At 49.9% G+C, this 26,854-nt stretch overlaps 3 protein-coding genes and 2 pseudogenes across 5 annotated transcripts; 4 read left to right on the forward strand and 1 right to left on the reverse strand.

Annotated features, from left to right (window-relative positions):
- Positions 1-1,373: 1,373 nt before the first annotated feature.
- Positions 1,374-2,728, reverse strand: LOC129015321 (metallothionein-1F-like). 2 transcript variants are annotated; one of them, XM_054453064.2, is made up of 3 exons: positions 2,615-2,728; positions 1,955-2,020; positions 1,374-1,609 (listed from the first exon to the last, which is right to left on the reverse strand). In XM_054453064.2, the coding sequence occupies exons 1-3, from the start codon at positions 2,640-2,642 to the stop codon at positions 1,518-1,520; spliced, it is 186 nt and encodes a 61-aa protein (XP_054309039.1). In that variant the 5' UTR covers positions 2,643-2,728; the 3' UTR covers positions 1,374-1,517. The 2 variants fall into 2 exon arrangements, with proteins under 2 accessions (XP_054309039.1, XP_063511237.1); XM_063655167.1 differs by having other exon boundaries at positions 1,912-2,020.
- A 1,693-nt stretch (positions 2,729-4,421) lies between these two features.
- Positions 4,422-5,759, forward strand: LOC129015323 (metallothionein-1H). The gene is made up of 3 exons (XM_054453066.2): positions 4,422-4,541; positions 5,136-5,201; positions 5,529-5,759. The coding sequence occupies exons 1-3, from the start codon at positions 4,514-4,516 to the stop codon at positions 5,618-5,620; spliced, it is 186 nt and encodes a 61-aa protein (XP_054309041.1). The 5' UTR covers positions 4,422-4,513; the 3' UTR covers positions 5,621-5,759.
- A 4,462-nt stretch (positions 5,760-10,221) lies between these two features.
- LOC129015329 (metallothionein-1A-like) lies at positions 10,222-12,068 on the forward strand (annotated as a pseudogene).
- A 4,341-nt stretch (positions 12,069-16,409) lies between these two features.
- Positions 16,410-18,380, forward strand: MT1X (metallothionein 1X). Of its 2 annotated transcripts, XM_054453061.2 has the most exons (3): positions 16,614-16,768; positions 17,365-17,430; positions 18,138-18,380. In XM_054453061.2, exons 1-3 carry the CDS (start codon positions 16,741-16,743, stop codon positions 18,227-18,229), a joined length of 186 nt encoding a protein of 61 aa, XP_054309036.1. In that variant the 5' UTR covers positions 16,614-16,740; the 3' UTR covers positions 18,230-18,380. The 2 variants fall into 2 exon arrangements, with proteins under 2 accessions (XP_063511238.1, XP_054309036.1); XM_063655168.1 differs by having other exon boundaries at positions 16,410-16,768; positions 17,365-18,380.
- A 2,650-nt stretch (positions 18,381-21,030) lies between these two features.
- LOC129015162 (developmental pluripotency-associated protein 2-like) lies at positions 21,031-22,247 on the forward strand (annotated as a pseudogene).
- The last annotated feature ends 4,607 nt before the right edge of the window (positions 22,248-26,854 follow it).

Raw genomic sequence — 26,854 nt, forward strand, 5'->3', positions numbered from 1 at the left:
TCCCAAAGTGCTGGTATTACGGGCATGAGCCACTGTGCCCAGCCCACTCTCTCATTTAATCCCTGCATTGAGATATAATCTCCTTTCTACAAATGAGGCACTAGATGCTCAGAGAGTTTGGGTGACTTGCCCAAACCACACAGCCAGTAAGTGGTGGAGTGGGCTGTGAACTAGGACTGCCTGACAACTAAAACTATGCCCCGGGCGCAGGCTGCCTTCTGAAATCGCTTAACATGGAAGCAGCAGGTAAGCGTGGTTCTGACTTCTACACAAGGAGACTCATCTTCCTCTTTGACTGAACATCAAATAGCATTCCCTCCAGAAATGGAGGGACTAACTTGTCATTAACAAGACATCCAGGGACTCTTTCCTTCCTAAGGAACATCACCACACTCAGCAAGCTGCACAATCTGCCATAGCTGTGTTCTGAGAACTTGTGTAAATAATATTAATTATGGAGATGATGAAATCACAAGCAAAATTCCAAAATAACTTCATCTGCAACCCACGATCACACTACATCTTGCCGGGAATATGCTGGTTTGAAGTAGTCAAGGGCTGGAGCTTGAAAGAGGAACAAATGAAGCCTGACCTTGGGAGGAACTTCCAAAGATTCAGAGCCAGCTCCCAACATGGAGCTCTCAGGGTTCAGCGAGTGTCCTGAGTGTGCTGTCTGTCTGTGACGCTGGCTAGGCCAAGCCTGATGGTTCCTCATGAGAATGTCCTGGCCTGTGCTGCTGAAAGTGTGTGGTCCACAGTGGGGCCAGTCTGCTGTTACCAGTCTCCAATGCAACTCATCCATGAACCTATGTGCAGAGTTTGTAAATCTTCCATTTTTCTGTTATTTCTGTATGTATTTATTGATTTTTTTGTGTAAAATGTAAAACATGGGTTCTATATTTTGTGTTTCATTATCTTCATAATTAATATTACTTTATTTACAGACATTTAGGTCTGGGATGGATATAAAATGAAAACTGTCCCTTCACTGTGGAGTTCGAGAAGCCCCGTGGAGGATTCAAGTAACTTAGGCGTTGGAATCCACCTCCTGTGGTCACTTTCAAGCCTAAAATCTGCTGAGGAACTGAACCTGGGCAGGGAAAACTGAGAATAAACATGAGGAATGGAGAAGTCTCTGTACCACGTTTAATATGAGTGGAGCTGATAGCATATGTTCCCATCCCCATATGATCCAGCACAGTGCAGGTGCATTCTACAGAAGATGGAGGTCAGTGATGTAATGGGGCTCGCCTGAAGGCACTCAGACTGTTCGGCACTCACATTTCCATCCAGAGCCCAGTCTCCAAACTCCCAGTTCAATCTCCCACCCCAGTCCCTTATTCCAAAAAACACAACAGGAATCAGAACCAGAATCAAGTCTAAGTGTTTAATTATTATTCACATATTTCACAGAAAAAAAGGAATGTAGCAAATGGGTCAAGATTGTATCAAAAAACAAAAAATCCCGGATTTTACGGGTCACTCTATTTGTACTTGGGAGCAGGTTTGTCCCAACATCAGGCACAGCAGCTGCACTTTTCTGATGCCCCTTTGCAGATGCAGCCCTTGGCACACTTGGCACAGCCCACAGGGCAGCAGGAGCAGCAGCCTGGGGAGGAAAGGAGAGTGAGAGGTCAGACCAGACTTGACCAGAGAACTCCCTGCCCCACCAGAGGCCTGTCTCAATCCCTGCCTCCAGCCCCAAAGGACCCTTAGTTCATGATGGCATGGTTTTTGTCAGGAGACAATTGGTGGACATTGGAGTGGGTCTTCCTTTGAGAAAGCTGCCCCACCTCACATAAGCCCTGGAAAGTGCAGAAGACTAGATGGGCAGTGACAGCCTACAGGGACAAAGGAAGGCCGGTTCCCCAGAAGCACACACTCAGGGCCAGCTTTGGGTTCCCTCCCAACCTTAGCCACAGTCCCAGATTCCTGGAGATGGCCCCGCACTCACTCTTCTTGCAGGAGGTGCATTTGCACTCTTTGCACTTGCAGGAGCTGGCGCAGGCACAGGAGACACCTGCAAGAAGACAGAAAGCCAGTGAATGGTGAGTGAGATGCAGAAAGTACAGCAGTGGGTCAATGAGTGTCCAGTTCCCCCTTCTCTGTGCAGAGCCAGCCCTCAGAGCTCCTTTCCCACTCAGAGCAGAGGAAGAGAAGCCCCATGTCCTCTCCCTTCATGCTGGGAAAACCAAGCACCCTCCTATTTGTACTCCAAAGGAAAGTCCCAGGCTACAGACACGGCTCAGGAAGACGGCGACTTCGACTTTCTATCCTGAACCTGGAAGAGGCAATGTCCCCTCCTATCCAGTGTCTCCTATCCAATCAGGTTGCTCAGAGTCAGGTTAGAGAACTGGGGCTCAGCCAGCAGCCCTGTGACCAACCAGGTGACGTGGAGCAGGACAGCCTTGAGCCTCAGGACCCTCAACTCTGACAAAGAGGCACAGGGACGAGGAAAATGCTCTCAGGAGCCTGGCCAAGAGAAAAGCACTGGACGAATAAAGGAGTCCCCTTTACCTCAGATCGCAAAATACGACCTCCTCAAACCCAGGGACACTCTCCATGGTGTCTGGGAATTTGGCATCCCAAGGCACAGAACCCGGGCGTCCCTTACCAGCGGCGCAGGAGCAGTTGGGGTCCATTGCAACCCGAGGCGAGACTAGAGTTCCCAAGCGAGAAGGGAAGAGGCAGTGGTGCACGTGGAAGGCGTAGTGGAGCCCAATAGCCAGCGGCTGCTTTTATAGTCAGGAGACGGGGCCGGGCGCAGACGCCCCGCCCCGTCCTTGCACCCGCCCCGCTGAGTCCGCACCGCCCGCAGTCCTGGCCTGGGCTGTGCGCAGGAGATGGGCCAAGTGCAAGGTCCCTTGAGCGCAACTGGGTGCACACCGCGGGACCGCCCCTTTCGCACCGGATCGCGAGGGAGGCTCTGTGCTCCCCGTGTGCGGCTTCTCTCACCCTGCCAGGCCTTCCCAGCTTCCCTGAGGTTGCCTGCTACACCCTCCCCTTGGCGTTCCGCCTACCCCAGTATTCTGGCTTTCCACTCACCTTCACCAAGGCCCAGGTCTCTAGTTAATAGCTAAGCCTTTCCTGGAGTCGAGGGCAACCCCAGTCTTGTGCTCCACTTTCTGGATCTGCCAAAGCAGGGAGCATAGCAAGGGAGTAGTGTGCAAAGGGCAGGCCAAGGGTGCGAACTTCGCATCTCTGGCATTATCTGCCCTGTCCCCGTTCCCACCTCAGTCCTTTGTCCACGTTTCTCCTGTGCACAGCAACACGGAAGACACAGGGCTCTGCTTCTCTCTCTTCCATTCTCCACTCTTGAGAAGCTGAAAGGGCCACCACATTTGTCCAGGTCCTCCTTTGTGTAAATCTCTCCAGGGACTCCCCACAGCCTAGCCGGGTACCCCACTACAGGATGGCAGTTTGGAAAGTGTGGCATGTCCCTAGAAGAGGAATCATTGAAGGTGATACGAAGATCCTGCATTAAATTAGAAAGCAAGAGCGCTCGTTATTTTTCCTTCCATATTCCTATTACTCTACGTTACACAGGTCTGTGTTTGGCCCTGTTTAGTCACTTTCTATCTTTGAACTCTCACAGCAACCCTAAAGGGGCATGAGTTCTATTCACAAACCCGTATTCCTAATCTGGACAATGACAAGGAGTTCAAGCCACTAGCCCAGGGTCAGGGGGCTGGGAAGTGGCACTACTTGGTGTGAATCCTGTCAGCTTCTCAAGGTAGAGAGGTCAGTGATGAAGCTTCCCTATGGCCTAGGTATGTTTATCTCTTCACTGTTTGAAATCTTTAAACAAAACCAAGCATTAAGGTCAGTCCTGGAAGCAAAACAGAGACATAGAGGGATATAAATAAGTATACTTTGATGGGAGGAAGGCAGGGTCCTGTGTCTTCCGTGTTGCTGTGCACAGGAGAAACGTTGCCGAAGAACTGAGGTGGGGACGGGGACAGGGACAGGCAATGCCAGAGATCCAAAGGTCGCATCCTCCGCATGTCCCTTGCACACTTCTCCCTCGCTGTGTTCCCTGCTCCCACCAATCCAGACAATTGAACATGAGACCGGGGTTGCACTGGGACTCCAGGAAAGCCTTAGCTGTTGACAGGGCGCAGGTCAGGATCTCAGGGCACGCGAAACACCAAGGGGCGGGAGAAGCAGGTAATCTCAAGGAACTGGGCAGGCCCCGCAGGGTGAAAGAAGCAGCTCACCCGGGTGCACAGCGCCTCCCGCGGGAGCCGCTGCGAAAGGGGCGTCCTCGCGGTGTGCACCGACCTGCGCTCAGGGTACTTTGCGCCCGACCCGTCTGCTGCGCACAGCCCAGCCCAGGACCACGGGTGGCTCGGACTCAGTGGGTCGGGTGCAAGGGCGGGGCAGGGTCTCTGCGCCCGGCTCCCTCCCCTGACTAGAAAAGGAGCTGCCAACTGTTGCGCTCCATCACGCCCTCCACGTGTTCCACTGCCTCTTCTCTTCTCGCTTGGGAACTCCAGTCTCACCTCGGCTTGCAATGGACCCCAACTGCTCCTGTGCCGCTGGTAAGGAACGCCCGGGTTCTGTGCCTTGGGATGCCAAATTCCCAGACACGATAGAGAGTGTCCCTGGGTTTAAGGAGGTCATATTTTGCGATCTGAGCTGAAGAGGACTTCTTTACTTCTCCAGTGCTTTCCTCTTGGCCAAGCTCCTGAGAGCATGTCCCTCCTTCCTGTGCCTCTATGACAGAATCGAGGGTCCTGAGGCTCAAGGCTGTCCTACTCCACATCACCCCGTTGGTCACGAGGCTGCTGGCTGAGCCCCAATGCTCTAACCAGGCTCTGACCGCAGCCGGTTTGGATGGGAGGCATTGGATAGGTGGGGACATGGCCTCTTCGGGGTTCAGGACAGAATGTCCAAGTGGCAGTCTTACCGGGCTGTGCCTGGAGCCTGGGAGTTACCTTTGGAATACAAGCGAAGGGTGCTTGGTTTTCCCAGCATGAATGGAGAAGAGATGGGTCTTCTCTTCCTCTGCTGAGTGGGAAAGGAGCTCTGAGGGCTGGTCCTGAACAGAGAAGGGGGAACTGGACACTCATTGACCCACTGCTGTACCTTCTGCATCTCACTCACAACACACTGGCTTTTTCTATTCCTTGCAGGTGGCTCCTGCGCCTGCGCTGGCTCCTGCAAGTGCAAAAAGTGCAAATGCACCTCCTGCAAGAAGAGTGAGTGCCGGGCCATCCCCAGGAATCTGGGGCTGTGGCTAAGGTTGGGAGGGAACCCAAGGCTGGCCCTGAGTGCCTGCTTCCTTTGTCCCCCTAGGCCGTCACTGTCTTTCCAGTCTTCTGCCCTGTCCAGGGCTCCCGTGGGGCTGGGCAGTCTCTCTTAGGAAGACTCACCCCAACATCCACCCAGTTGTCTCCTGACAAAGCCATGCCATCCTGAACTAAGGATCCTCTGGGGCTGGAGTCTGAGATCCAGCCAGGCCGGCTGTTGGGAGAGGGAGCTCCCTGGTCAAATCTGCTGTGACTTCTCTCTCCCTTTTTCCCCAGGCTGCTGCTCCTGTTGCCCCCTGGGCTGTACCAAGTGTGCCCAGGGCTGCATCTGCAAAGGGGCATCAGAGAAGTGCAGCTGCTGTGCCTGATGTCGGGACAGCCCCGCTGTCAGATGAAAACAGAATGACACGTAAAATCCAGGATTTTTTTTTCTACAACCCTGACCCATTTGCTACATTCCTTTTTTTCTGTGAAATATGTGAATAATAATTAAACACTTAGACTTGATTCTGGTTCTGGTTCCTGTTGTGTTTTTTGGAATAAGGGACTGGGGTGGGAGATTGAACTGGGAGTTTGGAGACTGGGCTCTGGATGGAAATGTGAGTGCCGAACAGTCTGAGTGCCTTCAGGCGAGCCCCATTACATCACTGACCTCCATCTTCTGTAAAATGCACCTGCACTGTGCTGGATCATATGGGGATGGGAACATATGCTATCAGCTCCACTCATATTAAACGTGGTACAGAGACTTCTCCATTCCTCATGTTTATTCTCAGTTTTCCCTGCCCAGGTTCAGTTCCTCAGCAGATTTTAGGCTTGAAAGTGACCACAGGAGGTGGATTCCAACGCCTAAGTTACTTGAATCCTCCACGGGGCTTCTCGAACTCCACAGTGAAGGGACAGTTTTCATTTTATATCCATCCCAGACCTAAATGTCTGTAAATAAAGTAATATTAATTATGAAGATAATGAAACACAAAATATAGAACCCATGTTTTACATTTTACACAAAAAAATCAATAAATACATACAGAAATAACAGAAAAATGGAAGATTTACAAACTCTGCACTTACGTTCATGGGTGATTTGCATTGTAGACTGGAAACAGCAGACTGGCCCCACTGTGGACCACACACCTTCAGCAGCACAGGCCAGGACATTCTCATGAGGAACCATCAGGCTTGGCCTAGCCAGCGTCACAGACAGACAGCACATTCAGGACACTCACTGAACCCTGAGAGCTCCGTGTTGGGAGCTGGCTCTGAATCTTTGGAAGTTCCTCCCAAGGTCGGGCTTCATTTGTTCCTCTTTCAAGCTCCAGCCCTTGACTACTTCAAACCAGCATGCTCCTGGCAAGAGCAATGTGATCGTGGGTTGCAGATGAAGTTATTTTGGAATTTTGCTTGTGATTTCATCATCTCCATAATTACTAATACTTTATTTACACAAGTTCTCAGAACACAGCTATGGCAGATTGTGCAGCTGGCTGAGCATGGTGATGTTCCTTAGGAGGGAAAGAGTCCTGGATGTCTTATTAATGACAAGTTAGTCTCTCCATTTCTGGAGGGAATGCTATTCGATGTTCAGTCAAAGAGGAAGATGAGTCTCCTTGTGTAGAAGTCAAAACCACGCTTACCTGCTGCTTCCATGTTAAGCGATTTCAGAAGGCAGCCTGCGCCCAGGGCATAGTTTTAGTTGTCAGGCAGTCCTAGTTCACAGCCCACTCCACCACTTACTGGCTGTGTGGTTTGGGCAAGTCACCCAAACTCTCTGAGCATCTAGTGCCTCATTTGTAGAAAGAAGATTATATCTCAATGCAGGGATTAAATGAGAGAGTGGGCTGGGCACAGTGGCTCATGCCTGTAACACCTGCACTTTGGGAGGCAGAGGTGGGAAGGTTGTTTGAGCCTAGGAGTTTGAGACCGGCCTGGGCAACTTGGAGAAATCCCATCTCTACAAAAATTACTAAAATTAGACGATGTGATGCCATGCACCTGTGGTCCTAGCTGCTCTGGAGGCTGAGAAGGGAGGATTACTTGAGCTCAGGAGGTAGAAGTTGCAGTGAGCAAGATCGTGCCACTGTACTCCAGGTTGGGCAACAGAGCAAGACTCTACCTCAAAAAAAAAAAAAAAAAAAAAAAAAGAGAGATAGAGAGAATGAGGAATGATGCCTGGCAAGTGGTGAGTAGTCTATAATATTGGCTATTGCTTCTTTAAAACAATCATTACACATAGCTCAGGGCATATTTGTTTATTCACAGACAAAGCAGCCAGGCCTGGAGTGCCTAGCTGTGTATACTGTCACTGTCATCTGCCACTCAAACGCGGGTCCTGTAAACCAGAGAGTCATTCACTGTAACCACAAAAATGTCATCAACACAGGGGTATAAAGCTATGAGCAAGATGCTGTGCCTCGTATCACATATAGAATGACTGCCATTTCTGCTGCCATGTGCACATTTTATGTATCATTTCACATTGACATGATTAATACTTTCTGAGATGAACAAATTTTGCTCTTGGCTTGAGAGATAGGAATTGAAGCCCAGGGAGGTCACGGCTCTGCACAGGGGTCTCACTGCCAACTCAACGTGCTTCCACCGCTGCCTCCCAGCGGTGGAATATGAGGACATTCAGCGTCCTCATATTTGTGTTGACTTGGTGGCATAGAGCATGGGGTAAGGACATGATGCTGCAGTCAGCCTGCATGAGTGCAAATCCCAACTCTGCCACTACGTGTGTGACGCAACCTCTCTGTGTCTCAGTCTCATCAACTGGAGTATAATAATAGCTGCTTGTAAAATTAAACGATTTAATTCATGTAAGGAACTTAGAATGGTGCCTGGCAAGCGGCGAGTCATCTATAACATTAACTGTTGCTTTTTTTTTTTCTCATTACATATAGCATGGGGGATATTTATTTAGTCACAGACAAAACAGCTAGGCCAGATACGCTCACTTGTGTATCCTGATATTCTCATCTACTACATGAACATGTGTCCTGTGGTCAAAAGGGACATTTGCTCCTCCCATATAATAGTCATCGACACTAGGGATATTAAGCTAGAAGCAAGATTCCATGCTTCATGTCAGATGAAAAAGAATGTCATTTCTGCACTCACAGTCACTGTATTTTACTTAACATATAACATTGAAGTGATTGATATTTTCTTAAATATATTTTTTTATTTAAAGCAAACTCTTTTCCACCAGTGAAAATGAAAATCAGTCTTATTCCACACATAGAAGATAGTCAGAAAAGGCTGGGCACGGTGGCTTATGCCTGTATTCCCAGCACTTTGGGAGGCTGAGGCGGCCGGATTACCTGAGGTCAGGAGTTGGAGACCAGCCTGGCCAACTTGGTGAAACCCGGTCTCTACTAAAAATACAAAAATTACTTGGCATGGTGGCACACACCTGTAGTCCCAGCTACTCTGGAGCATTATGCAGGAGAATTACTTGAGCCCAGGAGACAGAGATTGCAGCCAGCCAAGATCGTGCCACTGCGCTCCAGCCTGGCCGACAGAGGGAGACGCCGTCTCAAAAAAAAAAAAAAAAAAAAAAAAAAGATTTCCAGCAATAGAGAAGTGCTGACAAACCTGGGCCAAAGGAAGGCTTGATCTTGGACATTTTCTCTTGAAACGCTGGCTAGATTCAAATCAGTGTAAACTTTTTAGCTCTGTCACGTTGAGCAAGTTACTTAAACTTCTTGTTATAGTTGTCAGATTAGTAAAACGGGTCATAAATAGTATTTATGTCAGGCCTCTGAGCCCAAGCCAAGCCCTCGCAACCCCTGCGACTTGCACATATACGCCCAGATGGCCTGAAGTAACTGAAGAATCACAAAAGAAGTGAAAATGCCCTGCCTTGCCTTACCTGATGACATTCCACCACAAGAGAAATGAAAATGGCTGGTCCCTGCCTTAACTGATGACATTATCTTCTGAAATTCCTTCTCCTGGCTCATCCTGGCTCAAAGGCTCCCGTACTAAGCACCTTGTGACCCCTACTCCTGCCGGCCAGAGAACAACTCCCCTTTGTAATTTTCCTTTACCTACCCAAATCTTATAAAACGGCCCCACCCATATCTCCCTTCGCTGACACTCTTTTCGGACTCAGTCCGCCTGCACCCAGGTGAAATAAACAGCCTTGTTGCTCACATAAAGCCTGTTTGGTGGTCTTTTCACACGGACGCGAGTGAAAATTTCCCTTTAGGATTGTTGGGAGTGTTCAAGGAATGAATGATTTAAAGAGGCCTGGCACATTCTAAATGTTACATGATAAGAACATTGAAGAGAAATACGCACTTCTCTCCTTGATTGACCGCAGGGTCTGCATGTCACCTAAAGTCATCCTCTTTGGAGGGCATCCCTCATTTTCAAAACTGCCATCCTGCAGTGGGGTGGCCGGCAGGCCTGGAAAGTCCCGGAGAACTATATGAAAAGGAGGAAACTGACAAATGTGCCCGCCATCCCCTCAGAGGAGGAGCATGGAGGGAAGAGAGAGAGGCCGACCGGTGGTCGCCACGATCTGTCTACAGGGGAAACGAGTTTGAGGGTCTTAGGTGGGAAGAGGTACAGGTAATGTGGGGGGAGGGCGAGGCAGAAGCAAAAGTCACCTCCACCGTGGTTCATCTGCACACGGCTCACTCGCTCTGCTCCCCGCTCCAGCCGATGAAGAAGGTGAGCACGAGGATGGACCCGGATGCACCACGGACCCGGGAGAGGCTAAGCTGAGGGCGACGGTGCGGGGCGGGGGGAACGGAGGGGGTGGCGACAGCGCGACCACCTGGGAATGGGAAATGGCCCTCAGGGTGGCAGGGGCGGCGCGTACAGCCCCTCCCGCACGAGCGGGCCCCAGAGGGGCGGCCCTCGGGAGCCCACCAGGCTGCACTCAGGGGATAGTGCGCCTGACCTGCCTGCTGCGCACAGCTCAACCCAAGACCGCAGGCGCCGGGGATTCCGCGTGGCGCGTGGGGGTGGGGAAGAGGGGTGCTCTGCACCCGGCCCCCTCTTCTAACTATAAATTGAGCTTCCGGTTCCTAGAATCCACCACGCCTCCCACCTGCCCCGCTGCTTCTTCGCCTCTCCCTTAGGAACTCTAGCTTCACCTCGCTTCGTAATGGACCCCAACTACTCCTGCTCCACTAGTAAGGGATACCGGATTTCGGGGCCTCAGAATATCCATTTCCATTCCAGAGGATAGAATGTACCCGGGGCAGGAGGGAGGTGCATGTTAGCTCTTCCTAAAGTGGCCTCCCTTACTTTGCACTTCTCGTGTTTTTCCCTGTCAAGCGCCTTCATTACCACTTGGAATGTTGTCATCTTCCCAGCGCCTCCCTTTTTTTTTTGTTTTTGTTTTTGTTTTTTGTTTTGTTTTGTTTTGAGACAGAGTCTTGCTCTGTCGCCCAGGCTGGAGTGCAGTGGCCCGATCTTGGCTCACTGCAAGTTCCGCCTCCCGGGTTCACGCCATTCTCCTGTCTCAGCCTCCCGAGTAGCTGGGACTACAAGCGCCCGCCACCACGCCCGGCTAATTTTTTGTATTTTTAGTAGAGACGGGGTTTCACCGTGTTAGCCAGGATGGTCTCCATCTCCTGACCTCGTGATCCGCCCGCCTCGGCCTCCCAAAGTGGCCCTCCCATTTTTGAAGCGAGAAGACTGAGGCTCAAAACTGCCAGGTCACCCAGATAGCCAGTGGGTTCCCGGGCTGGGACCCAGTGCTCTGTCCAGCATTAGAGCTGCCTGAGGTGGATGGGAGGCAGGCAGCATTGCCTCTTAGGGATTCCTGATATAAGCCCTTGGGGAGTAAAATGAGGAGGGCGCCTGCCCATCCGAGCCTGTGGGGAAAAAAGTGGGGCTGGGCTTCCGTGTGCCTGAGTGGAACAAGGTACCAGGTTTCCCATGCACTGAGCAGGAGGATGCTGAGGGCCTGCTCCTAACCCTGCACCACACTCACCGCTCACTGCCTTTTTCTCTTCCCTGCAGGTGGCTCCTGCACCTGCACCAGCTCCTGCAAATGCAAAGAGTGCAAATGCACCTCCTGCAAGACGAGTGAGTGCGGGGCCTTCCCTGGGAATCGCAGGGAGGGGGGAGGCGCTGGGCTGAGTCAGAGGAGGGATCTCAGATTCTGCAGGCAGGAGCAGGCTCATCACCAGCTTCCCACATCCCCTGAAACGGATTCAGGATCAGAGCTGGAAGAACATTAGGGATGGTTGATTCCTACCCAACCTTCATTCTTAACAATGGGGAAACTGAGGTCACAAGAATGTACCAGCTGGCCAACCACAGACCTGATTCTTGAGGGCTTTCCTCACTGAAGTGTATGGTCCTGGGGAATTGCGCTTCCTTTGTCCCCACAGTCCCAGTCACTGCCTGTCCAGTCTTCTGCCCTGTCCTGCCTGGCTCAGGTGGGGCTGAGCGAGTTTTTCATAGGAAGGCTCTCACTCCAAAGATCCACCATTGTCTCACAGAGCACACTATCCGGAACTAAGGCTCCTCTGGGTCTGGGTGCGAGCTTGAGCCAGGCCCACTGTTGGGGCGGAGAGGTGCCTGTTCAAGTCTGCTGTGACCTATCACTCTCCCTTTCTTCCCCAGGCTGCTGCTCCTGCTGCCCCATGGACTGTGCCAAGTGTGCCCAGGGATGTGTCTGCAAAGGGACATTGACAAGTGCAGCTGCTGCTCCTGATGTAGGGAAAGCTCTGTTCCCAGAAGTAGAAAGTGTACAAACCCGGAATTGTTTTCCATACAACCCTGACCCATTAGTACATTTGGTTTTTTAAAAATAAAGTATGCTAATGATAATAAAAGTTGACTTTATTCTGGCTCAGTTTTATTTTGTGTGCCTTGGAAAAAAGTGACTTGATACCCAACAGAGCTGGGATAAGCGATTGCATTGAGAGTCCAGACACATGGGTGCTGGTACCATGTCCTATCACCTTACACACTGAGTGCCTTAAGGCAAATCACATTACCTGTCTTTGCTAAAAAATGTAAAAGCATTATACATGTAGGCCGGGCATGGTGGCTCACACCTGTAATCGCAGTAACTTGGGAGGCTGAGGTGGGCGATCACAAAAGGTCAGAAGTTCAAGACCAGCCTGGCCAACATGATGAAACCCCCATCTCTACTAAAAATACAAAAATTAGCCATGAGTGGTGTCAGGTGCCTGTAATTCCAGCTATTTGGGAGGCTGAAGCAGGAGAATCACTTGAACCCAGGAAGTTGTGGTTGCAATGAGCCGAGATTGCACCACTGCACTCCTGCCTGGGTGACAAGAGGGAAACTCCAATTCAAAAAAAAAAAAAAGCAGTATACGTGTAAGAGATATAATGGCATGGGCGTGGACATCTGTAACAGACCTAAACTTTGGGAAAATAAACTAAAATGAATTAGTATGAAATATAAAAACAAAATCTACTTTTTAATATTAAACAGGCAAATTATTAATAAATATAAATATATGAAAATAAAATAATACATACAAAAAACAATATATGAAAAACAAAATATATGACTATATTTAAATAAATATATAAAAAAACAGAAAAATAAAAATTTGCAAACATTGCATATATGTTCTAGGGTGCGTATTTCAGACTGGGAACAGTTTGTAGACTGACTCTCGTGCATGGATCACACACCTTCAGCAGTGCTGGCCTGGACATGTTCAAAAGGAACTATCAGTCCTGAATGGCACCATGTAACTCATGGAACTCTCGCTACCCCTGAGAGCTCCTTGTTCTGACTCGGCTCTGAATCTTTGGAAGTTTCTCCCAAGGTCAGGCTGCAGTCTCCTTCAAATTCCAGCCCTTGGTTACTTCAGGCCAGTGCAGTGAATAGGCAGGTGGAGCGAAGTGTCCAGCATCGTCCTGGCAAGCTGACTATAGATAGCAACTGGGGTTCCCAGGTAAAGTATTTGACTCCACCTCTGCAGGGATGATGGCATATTCTGTAGTTTGAAGGTGTGTGGTGTTCATTGAGAAGGATGAGGACTGATCATTGCTACCAACAGCTGGTCCCTCCAGCTATCTGCTCAGGGAATTGTTATTTGGGGTTCAATCACAAGGAAGATGAGACAGGTGCCCCAGGAGTCAAGACCTAGATGGGCTGCAAGTGCTCTTTGTGACGAGAGAATTTCAGAAGGTAGCCTGGGCCAAGTGCAGGCTTTGGTGTCACACAACCGGGTTCACAGCCCACTTCACTCCTGACTGGCTGTGTGGCCTGCACAAGTCACTTAACCTCTCTGAGCCTCCATTTCCTCATCTGTATACAGGAGATTATATTTCCATGTAGGGATCAAATGGGACAGTGGCCTGGTACTAGTGGCCTAGGGCTGACTGAACAGTGCTATTATAATAATTTGTCCATGTGGGCTTTCTAGACAGACAATCCTGTTAGCTCCCATCAAGCTCCTTGGAAAAGGCCCATCTGCCTGCAGGTATTATGTGGACTGGAAGTTGGAGATGGGTTTGGAGTCTTGCTGTTCTGGTCTCAAGGGCATGTGGATGACCTCCTGCACCCGCTCTCCAGGATAAGACAATGCTCCAGCGTTCAGACAGAGAACAAGCCTTTCCGGCCTTTCAAGTCATCTGATCTTCACACAAACCAGAGACACAGTGAATGTGAAGGGTTTGGTGAGATGGCGCTGTCTTCTAAAGGAGTTGTACTGTCTTCTAGAGGAGTTAAGCAATCTTCCCGAGGTCACACAGTTTAGAAGTAAAGGCATGAATGAATCTATGCTGTGGGTGTCCTCATGCCCTCGCCATAGTGAAATATCATGCTGTCAATGGATGCTAAGCCCGGACCCTCACATTCCAGAGCTGGAAGGGCCCATGGTTAGTTAGCACAATTGTGGCCCTGACTTGATAGCTGGTGAACTGAAGCCAGAGAGGACACACAGCTATGCAGAGGTTCTGACTGCCAGCTCAGTGCTCTTACCACTGTGCCTCTGTGCCAGAGTTAGTGTCCTCATGTGTCACATGACGGGGTGACACAGGCTTGTGATTGAGGGCATTATTCTATGGTCAGCCTGTATGAGTGCCAATCCCAGGTGTGTCATCATGTATACCTGGGTGACACAACCTCTCTGTGGCTCAGTTCCTGCACTGTAAAAGGGGCAGAATATAATAATACATTATGTGCTGTATAAGGACGTTTTAGTTATAGATGCACTGCATATAGCGTAGTGGTCCTATAAGGTTATAAGGTAATTGTACTGTACCTTTCTATGTTTAGCTATGTCTAGATACACAAATACCACTGTGTTATCATTGCCTTCAGTATTCAGTAGAGTAGCATGCTGTACAGGTTTGAAGCCTAGGACAAATAGGCCATACCACATAGCCTAGGTCTGTGGTAGGCCATAATATCTAGGTTTGTTATTACACACTTTACACTGTTTGCACAACACGAAATCACCTAACAATGCATTTCTCAGAATGTATTCCCATCACTAAGCAGCATATGACTGTAATGGGGTCTGACTTGTAGAAACAAATGATTTAATAGGTATAAAGAAATTAGAATGGTGCCTTGCACATGGCAAATGATCTATAATATTAACTATTATTTTGTTATTTTTATTCATGGCTGCTATGGTCTAAATGCTCGTGTGCCTCCAATATTCATATGTGCAAATCTAATTTTCAGTGTGTTGGTATTGAGGTGGTGCATTTGGGAGGTGACTGAAATAAGAGGACCTAGTGCTCATGAATGGGATTAGTGCCTTAATAAGAGAGGCCTGAGGGAGCTTGTTTAACTCTTTCCACCATGTGAGGACCCAGCAAGAAAGAGATATCCATGAGGAACGGGGCCCTCACAAGACTCCAAATATGCTGGTGCCTTGACATTGGACTTCCATGCTTCCAGAACTGAGAGAAATATATTTTTGCTGTTTTAAGGTACCCAGTCTAAGGTATCTGGTGGTAGCAGCCCAAATGGACTCAGACAATAACATAGTTGACATTTTTACTCCAGACAAAAGAGCCAGGCCTGGTGTCCCTCCCTGTGTGTCCTCTGTCTTTCTCATCAGCCACATGAGCATTGACCTGTGGTCCTGACAGGGTCCTGCACTCTGCCCACAAAATAGGGATTCACACCAGAAATATAAAGCCATGAGCAAGACAGTCCCTGTCCCCATAACAGAAACGGAAGGATGCCTGCCAGTTCTGCTACCACCTGCACCAATACGTGACTTAACGTTTTTCTTTCAAATGATTCCTATTTCCTTAGATGTATTTATATGGAAAGCAAACTCATTAGTGCTACTGAAAAAAGAATCAGTTTAACTTCCAGACATAGAAGGTTGCCATCAAATTATGCTTATTCATATCCCCTCTGCATCTCTGTTTTGCTTCCAGGACTGACCTTGATGCTTGGTTTTGTTTAAAGATTTCAAGCAGTAAAGAGATTAATATACCTAGGCCAAAGGGAAGCTTCATCACTGCCTTGGGACGCTGACCGGATTCAGACCCAGCAGTGTCACTTTGCAGCCCTCTGACCCTGGGCTGGTTGCTTGAACTCCCTTTATTGTTGTTGTTCAGATTAGAATATGGGTTCATAAATAGAAGTATGTCCCTTTAGGGTTGCTGTGAGGGTTCAAAGATGCAAAGTGACTAAAAAGGGCCTAACACGGATTAATGTTATGTAGAGTAATAAGAATATAGAAGAAAAAATAACTCTGTTTCTTGCATTTTAATTTAATCCGGAATCCGCATATCACCTAAAGTGATCCCTTTTCTGGGAGCATTCCACATTTTCCAAACTGTCATCCTGTGGTGGGGTGCCCAGCTAGGCTGTGGGGAGACCTGGAGAGTTTTATGCAAAGGAGGACCTGGGCAAATGTGCCCATTCAGCCTCTCAAGAGTGGAGAATGCAAGGACGGGGGCAGAGCCCTGTGTCTGTTCTGTCCCTAGACATAAGAGAAACGTGGCCAACAGACCGAGGTGGGGACGGGGACAGGGACCGGCAATGCAGGAAACCCGAGTGTCACATCCTCTGCCTCTCATTTGCACACTGCTCCCTGGCTATGCTCCCCGCTCCCGCCTATCCAGGGACATGATCCAGGGACTCTGGGAAATGCAAAGCTACACACAGTGGAGCGGAGGCTGGGGGTGTGTAGACCTCCGGGATTAGGAGTTTCCCGGCGCGCCTAGGAGAGGGAGAGGAAGGCAATGTCAGGGAAATTGGGAAGGGCAGGCAGGACGCCAGGGACGCCACGTACTGCCAGGTTCACAACGAGGTGGGGCCAAAGGGGCGGGCCCCGCCGTGCGCCCGGCGCTGAGCTCACGGGTTGCTGCACCCGGCCCAGGATCGCGGGCGGTGCAGACTCAGCTGGGGCGGGTGCAAGGACGAGGCGGGGCCTCTGCGCCCGGCCCTCTTCCCGGACTATAAAGGGAGCCGCCGGCTGCTGTGCTCCACTACGCTTTTCATCTGTCCTGCTGCGTGTTTTCCTCTTGATCGGGAACTCTTGCTTCTCCTTGCCTCGCAATGGACCCCAACTGCTCCTGCTCACCTGGTAAGGGACACCTAGCTCCGCGCCTTGGGATGCCCGTTTCCCAGCCACAGTACAGACTGTTCCTGGGTTTGAAGAAGTCGCATTTTAAGTTCTCAGCTGAAGGGGCTCCTTTATTTCGTTAGGTGCTTTCTTCCCGATCACGTCCCTGAGACCACTTCCCACCTCTCTGTGCCTCTAAGTTAGAGTTGAGGGTACTGAGGCCCAAGGCTGTCCTGCTCCATGTCACCCAGTTGGTCAGGGAGCTGCTGGCTGAGCCCCAATGCTCTGACCAGGCTCTGAGCAGTCAGGGTGGATGGGAAGTAGGGGGCCATTGCCTCTTCGGAGTTCAGGACAGAAGGTTCTGGCCTCCTGTCTTAGCCTTCCTGGGCTGTGTCTGGAGCCTGGGACCTTGCTCGTGGGGTAAAAGCAAGAGGACACTTGCCCTTCCCAAAATGAAGGGAGAGAAGATGGGGCTTCTCTTCCTCTCCCCTGAGTGGGAAAGGAGCTCTGATGGCTGGTCCTGCAGCACAGAGGAGGGGGCACTGAGGCGTTATTGACCAGCTGCTGTACCTTCTGCATCTCACTCCCCGCTCACTTCCTTTTCGTCTTCCTTGCAGGTGGTTCCTGTGCCTGCGCCGGCTCCTGCAAATGCAAAGAGTGCAAATGCACCTCCTGCAAGAAGAGTGAGTGCGGGGCCTTCCTTGCGAATCTGGGGGATGGGCCAAGTTAGAGCAGGGAACCCAGAGCTCTGCAGGCAGGGGCAGGCCAATGACCAGCTTCCCCAAACCCCTCCTTCAACACCTGATTCAGAATCAGACCTCAAGTTGCCTTAAAAATGGGTGAGTCCCAGCCTCTTATTACCCAACTAGAAACTGAGGCCCAGAGAGGTTACCAGATAGTGTTGGGAACAAAGCTCTCCTGCCTCCTGATGCAGCCTTCTTAACCCTTCTGGGTCCTGAAGCACTTAAGGCCCAGGATCTGGAAGACCCCGGGTGATTTCAAACCTAATGATCCAGCCCTTTCCTGCAGGGGCAGCCCAGAGCTTCCCTAGCCTTCCCCAGAACTGCTGTCAGGGGTTTGCCCCCGTCCGGTTGTGAAGACTTTCCTCATTTAAGTGTAGGTTTTGGGGAACTGGCCTCCTTTTGTTGCTGTACCCCCAATCACTACCTGTCCAGTCTTCTGTCCTGTCCCAGACTCAGGTGGGGCTGGGCAGCTTTTTCATATAAAACCCTCATCCCAAAGATCCACCAGTTCTCTTCTGACAAAGCCATGCCATCCTGAAACAATGGTCCTCTGGGGCTGGAGGCAGGGCTCGAGCCAGGCCTCTGTTGGGGCAGGGAGGTGCCTGATTGAGTCTGCTCTGACCTCTCACTCTCCCTTTCTTCTCCAGGCTGCTGCTCCTGCTGCCCTGTGGGCTGTGCCAAGTGTGCCCAGGGCTGCATCTGCAAAGGGACGTCAGACAAGTGCAGCTGCTGTGCCTGATGTCAGGACAGCCCTGCTCTCAGATGTAAATAGAGCAACCTGTATAAACCTGGATTTTTTGTTTGTTTGTTTGTTTTTGTGCAACCCTGACCCGTTTGCTACATCTGTTTTTCTATGAAATATGTGAATGGCAATAAATTCATCTAGACTATTCTGGCTCTGGGCACCTCATTTGTCACTGGGTATATGGCACTTGGTTCCAGTTGGATTGTAGGAAACCCAGATTGTGGGGCATTTCAGAGAGGGGACCATGGCAGTGGGGGTCTGGGTGCAAGGTTCCTGTAATCCTGCCTGGCCTTGGCTCTCCTTTGTGAACTATGGCAAACTAGGGGGTTTATTCTACCAACCTCTAGCAACAGTTAACTGGTAGTAGCTGCCCTTTTTGTGTAGCTGTGACACAGCCTATACTCACCGGCCACCTATGGTGTACCTACTGCATATACAGTTAGGCATGGGGTTCTCAGTGGTGAGGGGAACAGGGAGCTTATGGACTGCTGAGGGGAGAGAAAATGATAGAATAAGGAATCTTATAAAGGAGAAGGTGCTGTGACTGAATGCACTTGGGGTGAGCCTGAATGAAGAACTCTTTCCACTGGGATCTGAGAGCTGCATTCCTGCAGAGGGCACAGCTCTAGCAAAGGCCCGGAAGTGGGGAAGAGTTTGGCACTCAGGGAACAGAAGGCCAATGTGTGATTGTGTGAGGGGAGAAGCCCATGTTCCATTTGGAGAGGGGAGGGCAGAGGCCACGTGCCTCATTCATCTGAAGGACGGCCTCACTGGCTCCACAGCTGAATCACTTGGAGAGGCTGGAAAAGTGCTTGAGCTGGTATTCTACTTACCCCACCCCTGCAGCCCCCTTTCCAATTTGTTTAGGGCTAAGTGGGCCCAGGGAACCTATCTTTTAATTTTTAATAAGTACCTAGGTTTGCAACCCACTGAAGCAGTCACACGGAATTATTTGGTGAAATAAAGTGGCCTCTGCCAGTTCCTCTCTGGTCTCAGGACCAGGAGATATTTTCCATCCCAGTTGGTATTTGGAGCAACTCTCCAACATGTGGCTGCCTGTCCTGGTGGCTGAGGGAACCTGGAGGTGCCCAGCTTCTGGCTGGCTGTGGAGGGAGAGGCTGGCAATCCTTACCACGTAGTGTGGCAAATGTCTTCATGGAGACCAAACCAAGCTCAGAGGGTAGATTTGAGCTTCCTCGGGGGATCATGCTAGGGAAACGCCACCTCATTGAGGTTGGGTTGGTGTCTGAGGCGCCATTCTCTGGGTAGAGAATCTGGCAGAGACCTCATAAGGCATGGGCAGGAGTGTGATGTGGGCACTGCCCTGTTTGTCTGAGATTTGATCCAGAAGCCCTGGTGCCAAAGTCACAAATGCACCCAGCCATTGCTCTTTCATAACTCTGTTTTGGGAAATTGCAGCTGCCAAACCTCTCAAGGGATAGGTACAAAATGTTTTTGCCAGGTCTGACAAACATGATCATTCAACTTAAGGCTTCTTTTTCAAGTCATGTGTGAAGTGGCATCCTGTTCCATCCCTCACCCCCAGTCCTGAGCCCCATCTTCCTTGGGGCTGGGTGGGACATGATTATTGTGGATGTCTGTTGGAGAGATTAATGTACAGTCATTCAATTTTTTTTGATGTGGCTCTTATTGGAATGCCTTGTTTAACTTCCAAAAGCTTCAGTGTCAAGCACACCATCATGAAACAGCCTGGTAAAGCAGTTAAGTGCGTTAGCTCTGGAGCCAGGCTGCCTGGCTAGACCCACAGCTCCATTAGTTAGGCGAATTATGTGGTCTCTCTGTGCTTCACATTTCTTAACTGCAATGTGGGGAAAATAACAGGGCCTATGCCATAGGGTTGTGGTGAGGTTGAATGTGGCTAGCACTGTCCCTGGAGCATATCAAGTCCTCAGTAAGTGTGGGCCAGATGTGATGTCTGACAATCAGTAGGTGATCCATAAATGTTCTCTACTTAATTCAATGAGCACTTATGGGACCCCGTTCAGTATGTAAACCATTGTACTGCCCACAGAGAGGTAAGATAATATATAAATAAGAGCCAGTTCCTTTGCTGGAGATCTTATTCAAGTCTCTGTTGAATTCAGGGAGCAATTATTTACCACTGCAAGATGCAGCTGCTGGGCTGGGACAGAGAGCCACATGGGGGCTAAAGATTTCTACCTCCAGGAGAAGCACCCATTCCACGCTGACTCTGGGATAGGCTGGGCGTGAGACAGGTTAAGACAGAGGTATGGACGCTTTGGGAGAAGAATGTGATTTAGCAGGGGAGTAGGAGAAAAACATTCACTCGCCTGGGCGCAGTGGCTCACGCCTGTAATTACAACATTTTGGGAGGTGAAGGAGGGCAGATCGCTTGAGTCCAGGAGTTCGAGACCAGCCTGGGCAACATGGTGAAACGTCGCTACAAAAATGAAAAAAATAAATAAATTAGCCGGGCATGGTGGCGTGCACCTGTAGCCCCAGCTATTCAGGAGGCTGTGGTGGGTGGGTCACTTGAGCCTGGAAGGTCGAGGGTAAAGGGATCTGTGATCGTGCCACTGCACTCCATCCTGGGTGACAGAGCAAGACCCTGTCTCAAAAAACAAAAACAGAGTATTTGGTAGAGACAGGGGGGTCTCACCATGTTTCCCAGGCCGGTCTCAAACTCCTGGACTCAAGCAATCCGCCTGCCTGGGCTTCCCAAAGTGCTGGGATTACAGGCATGAGTCACCATGCCTGGCTTAATTTTTTAAAAAACTTGTCACTGAATGGACAAGACAGGGGTGTTGCTGAAAATGTCAGACTCAAATTTTGATAGCAGCAAGAATAATTTCTTTGAGGGGGAAATAGATGATGAGGAAAGTGTGATTTTGACATTGGTGCCAGTTAAAGATGATCCAAATATAGAATAAGTGTTTCTTCAACTTCTGATGTCAAAACGAGAAAGCCTAAGAAACACAATAAAGTTCATCTACCTCAAACAAACAAACAATTCACAGCTCCACAAAAGCTGGATGCAAAATACCAGTCTTTCCCTTGCTGACCACTTTGCCTCCCATTAATAAGTTGTGTCGGGAGACTTTGTGGAACTGGTGTCAACAGCGAGGTTTGAGTCCTAACGGCAAGAAAATAGAAGTTTATCTGAGGGCCAGGTGTGGTGGCTAACGCCTGTAATCCCAGCACTTTGGGAGGCTGAGGCTGAGGTCAGGAGTTCGAGACCAGCCTGGCCAATGTCGCAAAATCCTGTCTCTACTAAAAATACAAAAAAAACAAAAAACAAAAAACTAGCCTGGCATGGTGGTATGCACCTGTACTCTCAGCTACGTGGGAGGCTGAGGCAGGAGGATCACTTGAACCCGGGAGGTGGAGGCTGCAGTGAGTCAAGATCACGCCACTGCACTCCAGCCTGGGTGACAGAGCAAGACTCCATCTAAAAAAAAAAAAAAAAAAAGAAGTTTATCTGAGGCTCCATAGACATGCTTACCCTGAACAACAGCAAGATATTCCTGAAATGTCACAGGAGACCAGATTACAGCCATGGTCGAGGAAACACAAGGCAGTGACCAAGAGAGCAAGGCTTCAGAAAAGTCATGAGATGAATGAGAAAGCAGAAGAGACTAATACATTTGAAGTGATAACGTCAACTCAGGAAGCCATGTTGGCATCATGGGCAAGAATTGCTGTGAGAGCTGTTCAGCCTCAGGCTGTGAATTCATGTTCTATTCCTGCTTCTGTTGAGGCCTTTTTGATGTAAGCCTCTGGTGTCGGGTGTCATGTGGTCCATGGCAGACTTATCACGGTAGACACAAAGGGTTGTGTACACCCGCAGTTTCATGCAAGTCAGGCCTGGGTGCCTACCACTCACAGGAGGATGATTTCTCTCTTGTTATCTGCCTGCATTTTTCCATCCCTAGGCATAGAAGATAATATGTTACGTGCTGACTGTGCTAAGAGGAATAAGAAGATGATGAAAAGATGAATGACAATGGAGAAGCAGCAGCAACCTGTTTGAATACAATGTACTAGAGAAGGAGAGATGTACTTTCACACCATATAACACACTATGAAGGAATGGAAGCAAAGACAATTTGAATGAATCCTCATGATCTACAAAACAAAATCAGAGTGATTAGGACTCCACAGTGAAGACGGCTGACTAGTGACACAGCCTCATCTAAAGAGCCCCACAGAAAGAGAGTCTGAAAACCCATCAAAATAAAGTCACTGCAGTTGTCCTTGAAAACAAAAACAGGCCGGGCACGGTGGCTCAAGCCTGTAATCCCAGCACTTTGGGATGCCAGGTGGGTGGATCACCTGAGGTTAGGAGTTTGAGACCAGCCTGGCCAACATGGCAAAACCCAGTCTCTGCTAAAAATACAAAAATTAGCAGGGTGTGGTGATGCGAGTCTGTAATCCCAGCTACTCAGGAGGCTGAGGCAGAAGAATCGCTTGAACCCAGGAGGCAGAGGTTGCAGTGAGCCGGGATCGCGCCACTGCACTCCAGCCTGGATGACAAGAGCAAGACTCCATCTCAAACAAACAAACAAAACAAAACCCATTTACTCATTCACTCATTCATTCATTCACATGGTCACATCTTGGCCACAGCAGATAGAGCATTGATGGGTAGGCTGGACAAAGCAAGAGGCTAACTCTTCCGGAGGGGGCTGCCCTGACACTGCCCAATGTGGATGATGAAGGCAAACTGAACCACTCAGATCCTCTCCTCTGAGAGACCTGAGGGGCTAACAGGGCTGCCAGAGCTCATGATAAAACTGGAGCTGCATCATGAGAACAGTAAAGAACCCATCCTAAATAGTAGCCATGAGGGCAATTAGCCCAAACCACATGCCTGCTTTTCCGTGGGAACTGTTATATATCTCAGTCCTCTAGGGACCCAGAGAGGCTGAACATCTGCTGACTGGGGTCCCAGTGATACCTACCTCCCTTTGAATCCTGAAAACAAACTCTGTATCAGTCAGGGTTCCTTGGATGCAAGCAACAGAAATGGACTCCAGCTAAATTAGGCAAAACAAATTCATTGGAAAGATACTGGAGACCCATGGAGTCAACTAGAAGGATGGAAAACTAGGCTCAGAAAATGGGTGGTTGCTGTGAGTGGTCAGGTAGCAGGTCATGTCACAGGAGCAGCCCGTCTGGGCTGCAGCAGTTTACACAGCTGTCACCACCGCTTCTGCTGTTCCCAAATGCCCCCACCGCTGCCATTGGCCACTGGTACTGTGAATGAGTTCTAAACTATTCACTGAATTCTTTACCTCCAGCTTAGGATTCAAAGTCTCAGGAAGTCCACTGGCTGGCAGTGGGGAGGAGAATCTGGCCACCTTCACGTTCCCTAGTGGGACGTGGGACTCTGCACACCCTGAGACTCACCCTGTGGGGTTTCTTCCTATACCAGGAGGAGTCCTGGCAGGAGATCAGTGAGTCATTGTGGAGAGTTTAATGAAGGGGTTGTTTACAAAGGAGCAGGAAGGATGAAAAGAAATGAACAAAAGATGCAAAGACTCCCAGGCCTGCAACACTGGGGAGCAATTGCCAGGCCCAGGCATGGCTATCCCTGGAACCCAGAGAAAGTAGCTGCAGGAGAGGGTGTCCCAACAGGAGCTGTGACTCTCAGGTTGCTACACAACTTGGTGAAGAGGGAGTCCATTCGCTGACCTCCTCTTCTCCTCTCCCATCTCCTGCCAATGCGCTCATTGGCTGAACCCAAACACATGCTGGCCCTACCGCTCCCTCCCTCTCTCTGGGTGGCGGGAGGAGGGTGGAGAGTGGGTCTAGAAAATACCCAGCACACCCGCAAATAGGCTGTGTCCCGTCACTAAAGGCCATGTGCGTCTCTTCCTTACACCCTGGGAGAATGGAACTAATCTAAAGACAAATTCAGCTTAAGGGGTTGGAGGGGGTCAGGGGTGATGGTGGAAGCCATGTATGGTGGAAGCAGGCTTCAGGGTGGGGTGGAGGTGGTGCAGGTATTTGAGGGCTCTCAGAATGTCTGTCTGCAGATGTGGCTGAGCAAGTCTGCTCAGAGCCCCGTGAGGAGTGGAGGTTGGGGAAGAACCTGAATCACACACCTGTGTGTCCCCATGGGACGCTTACCTGGCTTCATTTGTGGCATCACAATACCTACTAAGCCACCTTTTTTTTTTTCCTTCTTTCCAGGTTTCTTTTCTTTTTTTTTTTAATTTTAAGTTTGAGGGGTACATGTGAAGGTCTGTTACTTAGATAAACACATGTCATGGGGGTTTGTTGTAAATATTATTTCATCACCCACGTATGAAGCTCAGTTTCCAATAGTTATATTTTTTGCTTCTCTCCCTCCTCCCCCTCCCCCAAATAGGTCCCATTGTCTGTTATTTCCTTCTTTGTGTTCATAAGTTCTTATCATTTAGCTCCCACTTATAAGTGAAAACATGCAGTATTTGGTTTTCTGTTCCTGCTTTAATTTGCTAAGGATGATAGCCTCCAGCTCCATTCATGTTCCTGCAAAAGGCACGGTCTTGTTCTTTTTTATGGCTGCATAATATTCCATGGTGTATATGGACCACATTTTCTTTATCCAGTCTGTCACTGATGGGTATTTAGATTGATTGCATGTCTTTGCTATTGTGAACAGTGCTGCAAGAGCCACCTTTTCAGGGTGATCCCTGGGACCATCCCTGGCTGGCCGAAGCACCACATCCACCTCCTGCCCTGGGCAAAGCCGTGAAGTCAGCAAGGCTGGCCCTAGTTCCCCTCACCCTCATCAGCCATTCTTAGTTCCTTTCTGGCCCCCTCTACCCTCCATAGAGAAAGTTTCTCCCTCCCTGCAGAAACCCACAACTCTTCTATGTAGGGAGTGGCAGGCTAGGGTGGGATGGAAAGGCTGGCTGCTTTTCAGGAGTCAGAGCCCCTCCCTCTTCTGAGCCTCTGCCTCTGCTGGACAGACTTGGGTATTCTTGAGTCTGCATGGGAAGGAGCAGAGACAAGGCTGGGAAGCTGTTTGTTGTCACCCAGGCCTCAGTGATATGAAGGGCTCAGTGGACTGGTCCCCTGGGGATTCCAGAGGCAGCCTCACAAAGCCGGGGTATAGACCTGTGCCCCATCACCAGCCACTTTGGCCCATTTGAAATATCATTTCCATCCTGGGGGTGGGTGTACCCCCCTCAAACCTGAGTAAGGCTAACCCAGAACCTACACCAGTAGGTCAATGATCTTGGGTTTCCCAGCCTGGGAGAGTTCGCCAGCATCAGTGGTCCTTCAGAGAGATAGGGCAATGCTTCACCCAGAGAAGTGACTCTCTGGGGGGCATTTGGGCTGGCATGGGCATTGGTAAAGTTTGACTGTCTGGTATCCATCTCCCCAACTTACTTTAGGGGAATTCTCCCACCTCCACTGGGCACAGCCTTGATGGGAGGGGAGAGCCAGGGGCTGGCTTCACCTATAAAAGCTGGAGGGCCAGAAACTTGTGTTCCAGGGAGCCTCAGTTGATTGGATGTTCCCTTTGGGAACTCTGAGACATGGGGTAGAATGTGTCTCAAAGGACACCCATCACAGGTGCACACCCCAACCCCACAGCATTTGCTTGATTCATGAGAATGACCCCACAGCCCCCACCTTTTACCCATCCAGCAAATGACCCTTAGCTTAATTCTTTTTTTTTTTGAGATGGAGTCTCCCTCTGTCGCCCAGGCTGGAATGCAGTGATGTGATCTTGGCTCACTGCAACTACCGCCTCCCGGGTTCAAGCGATGCTCCTGCCTCAGCTTAATTTTATTGCTTGCAACCAGAGTCTGGACAGACATCCGTTTGGTGGGGAAGGTGTTGCTAGCATGAGGGGGCTTTCTCCATGGCATCGCAGGGCCAGCCCCTGTGACCAAGCAAGACTGTCCTCATCTGACCTCAAGGGCCTGAGACTCTGAGGGCGGAACTGGATGGGGAACTGGATATCTCGTCTCATCCTGAGGCAAGATTCCTTCTTGTCTGGGCCTGGGAGACACGCCCTTGAGTGAGAAGGTAGGCGTTTCCTGCCCTTGGGGCCTGCCACTCTCAGGCCTGGGAAAACTTACCTTCCTGGCAAGGATTCAAAGTTTGTAACAGTCCGAAGTGGCTCTTCAGAGTCTGGTGGGTCACATGGACTAAATCCCTGGTACGGATGAAAAGGCCAAGGCAAGGCCAGGCGTGGTGGCTCACACCTGTAATCCCAGCACTTTGGAAGGCCGAGGCAGGCAGATCACTTGAGGTAAGGAGTTCGAGCCCAGCCTGGCCAACATGGTGAAATCCTGTCTCTACTAAAAATATAAAAATTAGCCAGGCATGGTGGGACGTGGCTGTAATCCCAGCTACTAGGGAGGCTGAGGCAGGAGAATTGCTTGAAGCCAGGAGACAGAGGTTGCAGTGAGCCAAGATCGTGCCACTGCACTCCAGCCTCGGTGACCTGGGTGATACAGTGAGACTCCGATTCAAAAAAAAGAAAGAAAAAGAAAAAGCCAAGTCAAAATCCCCAAGGCAATCTCCCCTAGAGGGAAACAGGCCAAAGAGGGCATGTGTGCAAGGTCCTTGGCACCCTTGACACCCCTCCAGCACACCCACCCTGGTATGGACCCTTGCTTCTCATGGAGGAGG

Source organism: Pongo pygmaeus, chromosome 18 (genome assembly GCF_028885625.2).
Source record: "Pongo pygmaeus isolate AG05252 chromosome 18, NHGRI_mPonPyg2-v2.0_pri, whole genome shotgun sequence".
NCBI classification, from domain to species: domain Eukaryota; kingdom Metazoa; phylum Chordata; class Mammalia; order Primates; family Hominidae; genus Pongo; species Pongo pygmaeus.

Excerpts from the sequence above, each read along its gene's own strand:
- LOC129015323 (XM_054453066.2), top strand. The coding sequence starts at position 4,514 with ATGGACCCCAACTGCTCCTGTGCCGCTG. Across the intron at positions 4,542-5,135 it reads CAACTGCTCCTGTGCCGCTG|GTGGCTCCTGCGCCTGCGCT; the intron begins GTAAGGAACGCC and ends TATTCCTTGCAG. Across the intron at positions 5,202-5,528 it reads ATGCACCTCCTGCAAGAAGA|GCTGCTGCTCCTGTTGCCCC; the intron begins GTGAGTGCCGGG and ends CTTTTTCCCCAG.
- MT1X (XM_063655168.1), top strand. The coding sequence starts at position 16,425 with ATGTCAGGGAAATTGGGAAGGGCAGGCAGGACGCCAGGGACGCCACGT. Across the intron at positions 16,769-17,364 it reads CAACTGCTCCTGCTCACCTG|GTGGTTCCTGTGCCTGCGCC; the intron begins GTAAGGGACACC and ends TCTTCCTTGCAG.
- LOC129015321 (XM_063655167.1), bottom strand. The coding sequence starts at position 2,642 with ATGGACCCCAACTGCTCCTGCGCCGCTG. Across the intron at positions 2,021-2,614 it reads CAACTGCTCCTGCGCCGCTG|GTGTCTCCTGTGCCTGCGCC; the intron begins GTAAGGGACGCC and ends GTCTTCTTGCAG. Across the intron at positions 1,610-1,911 it reads AATCTGGGACTGTGGCTAAG|GCTGCTGCTCCTGCTGCCCT; the intron begins GTTGGGAGGGAA and ends TTTCCTCCCCAG.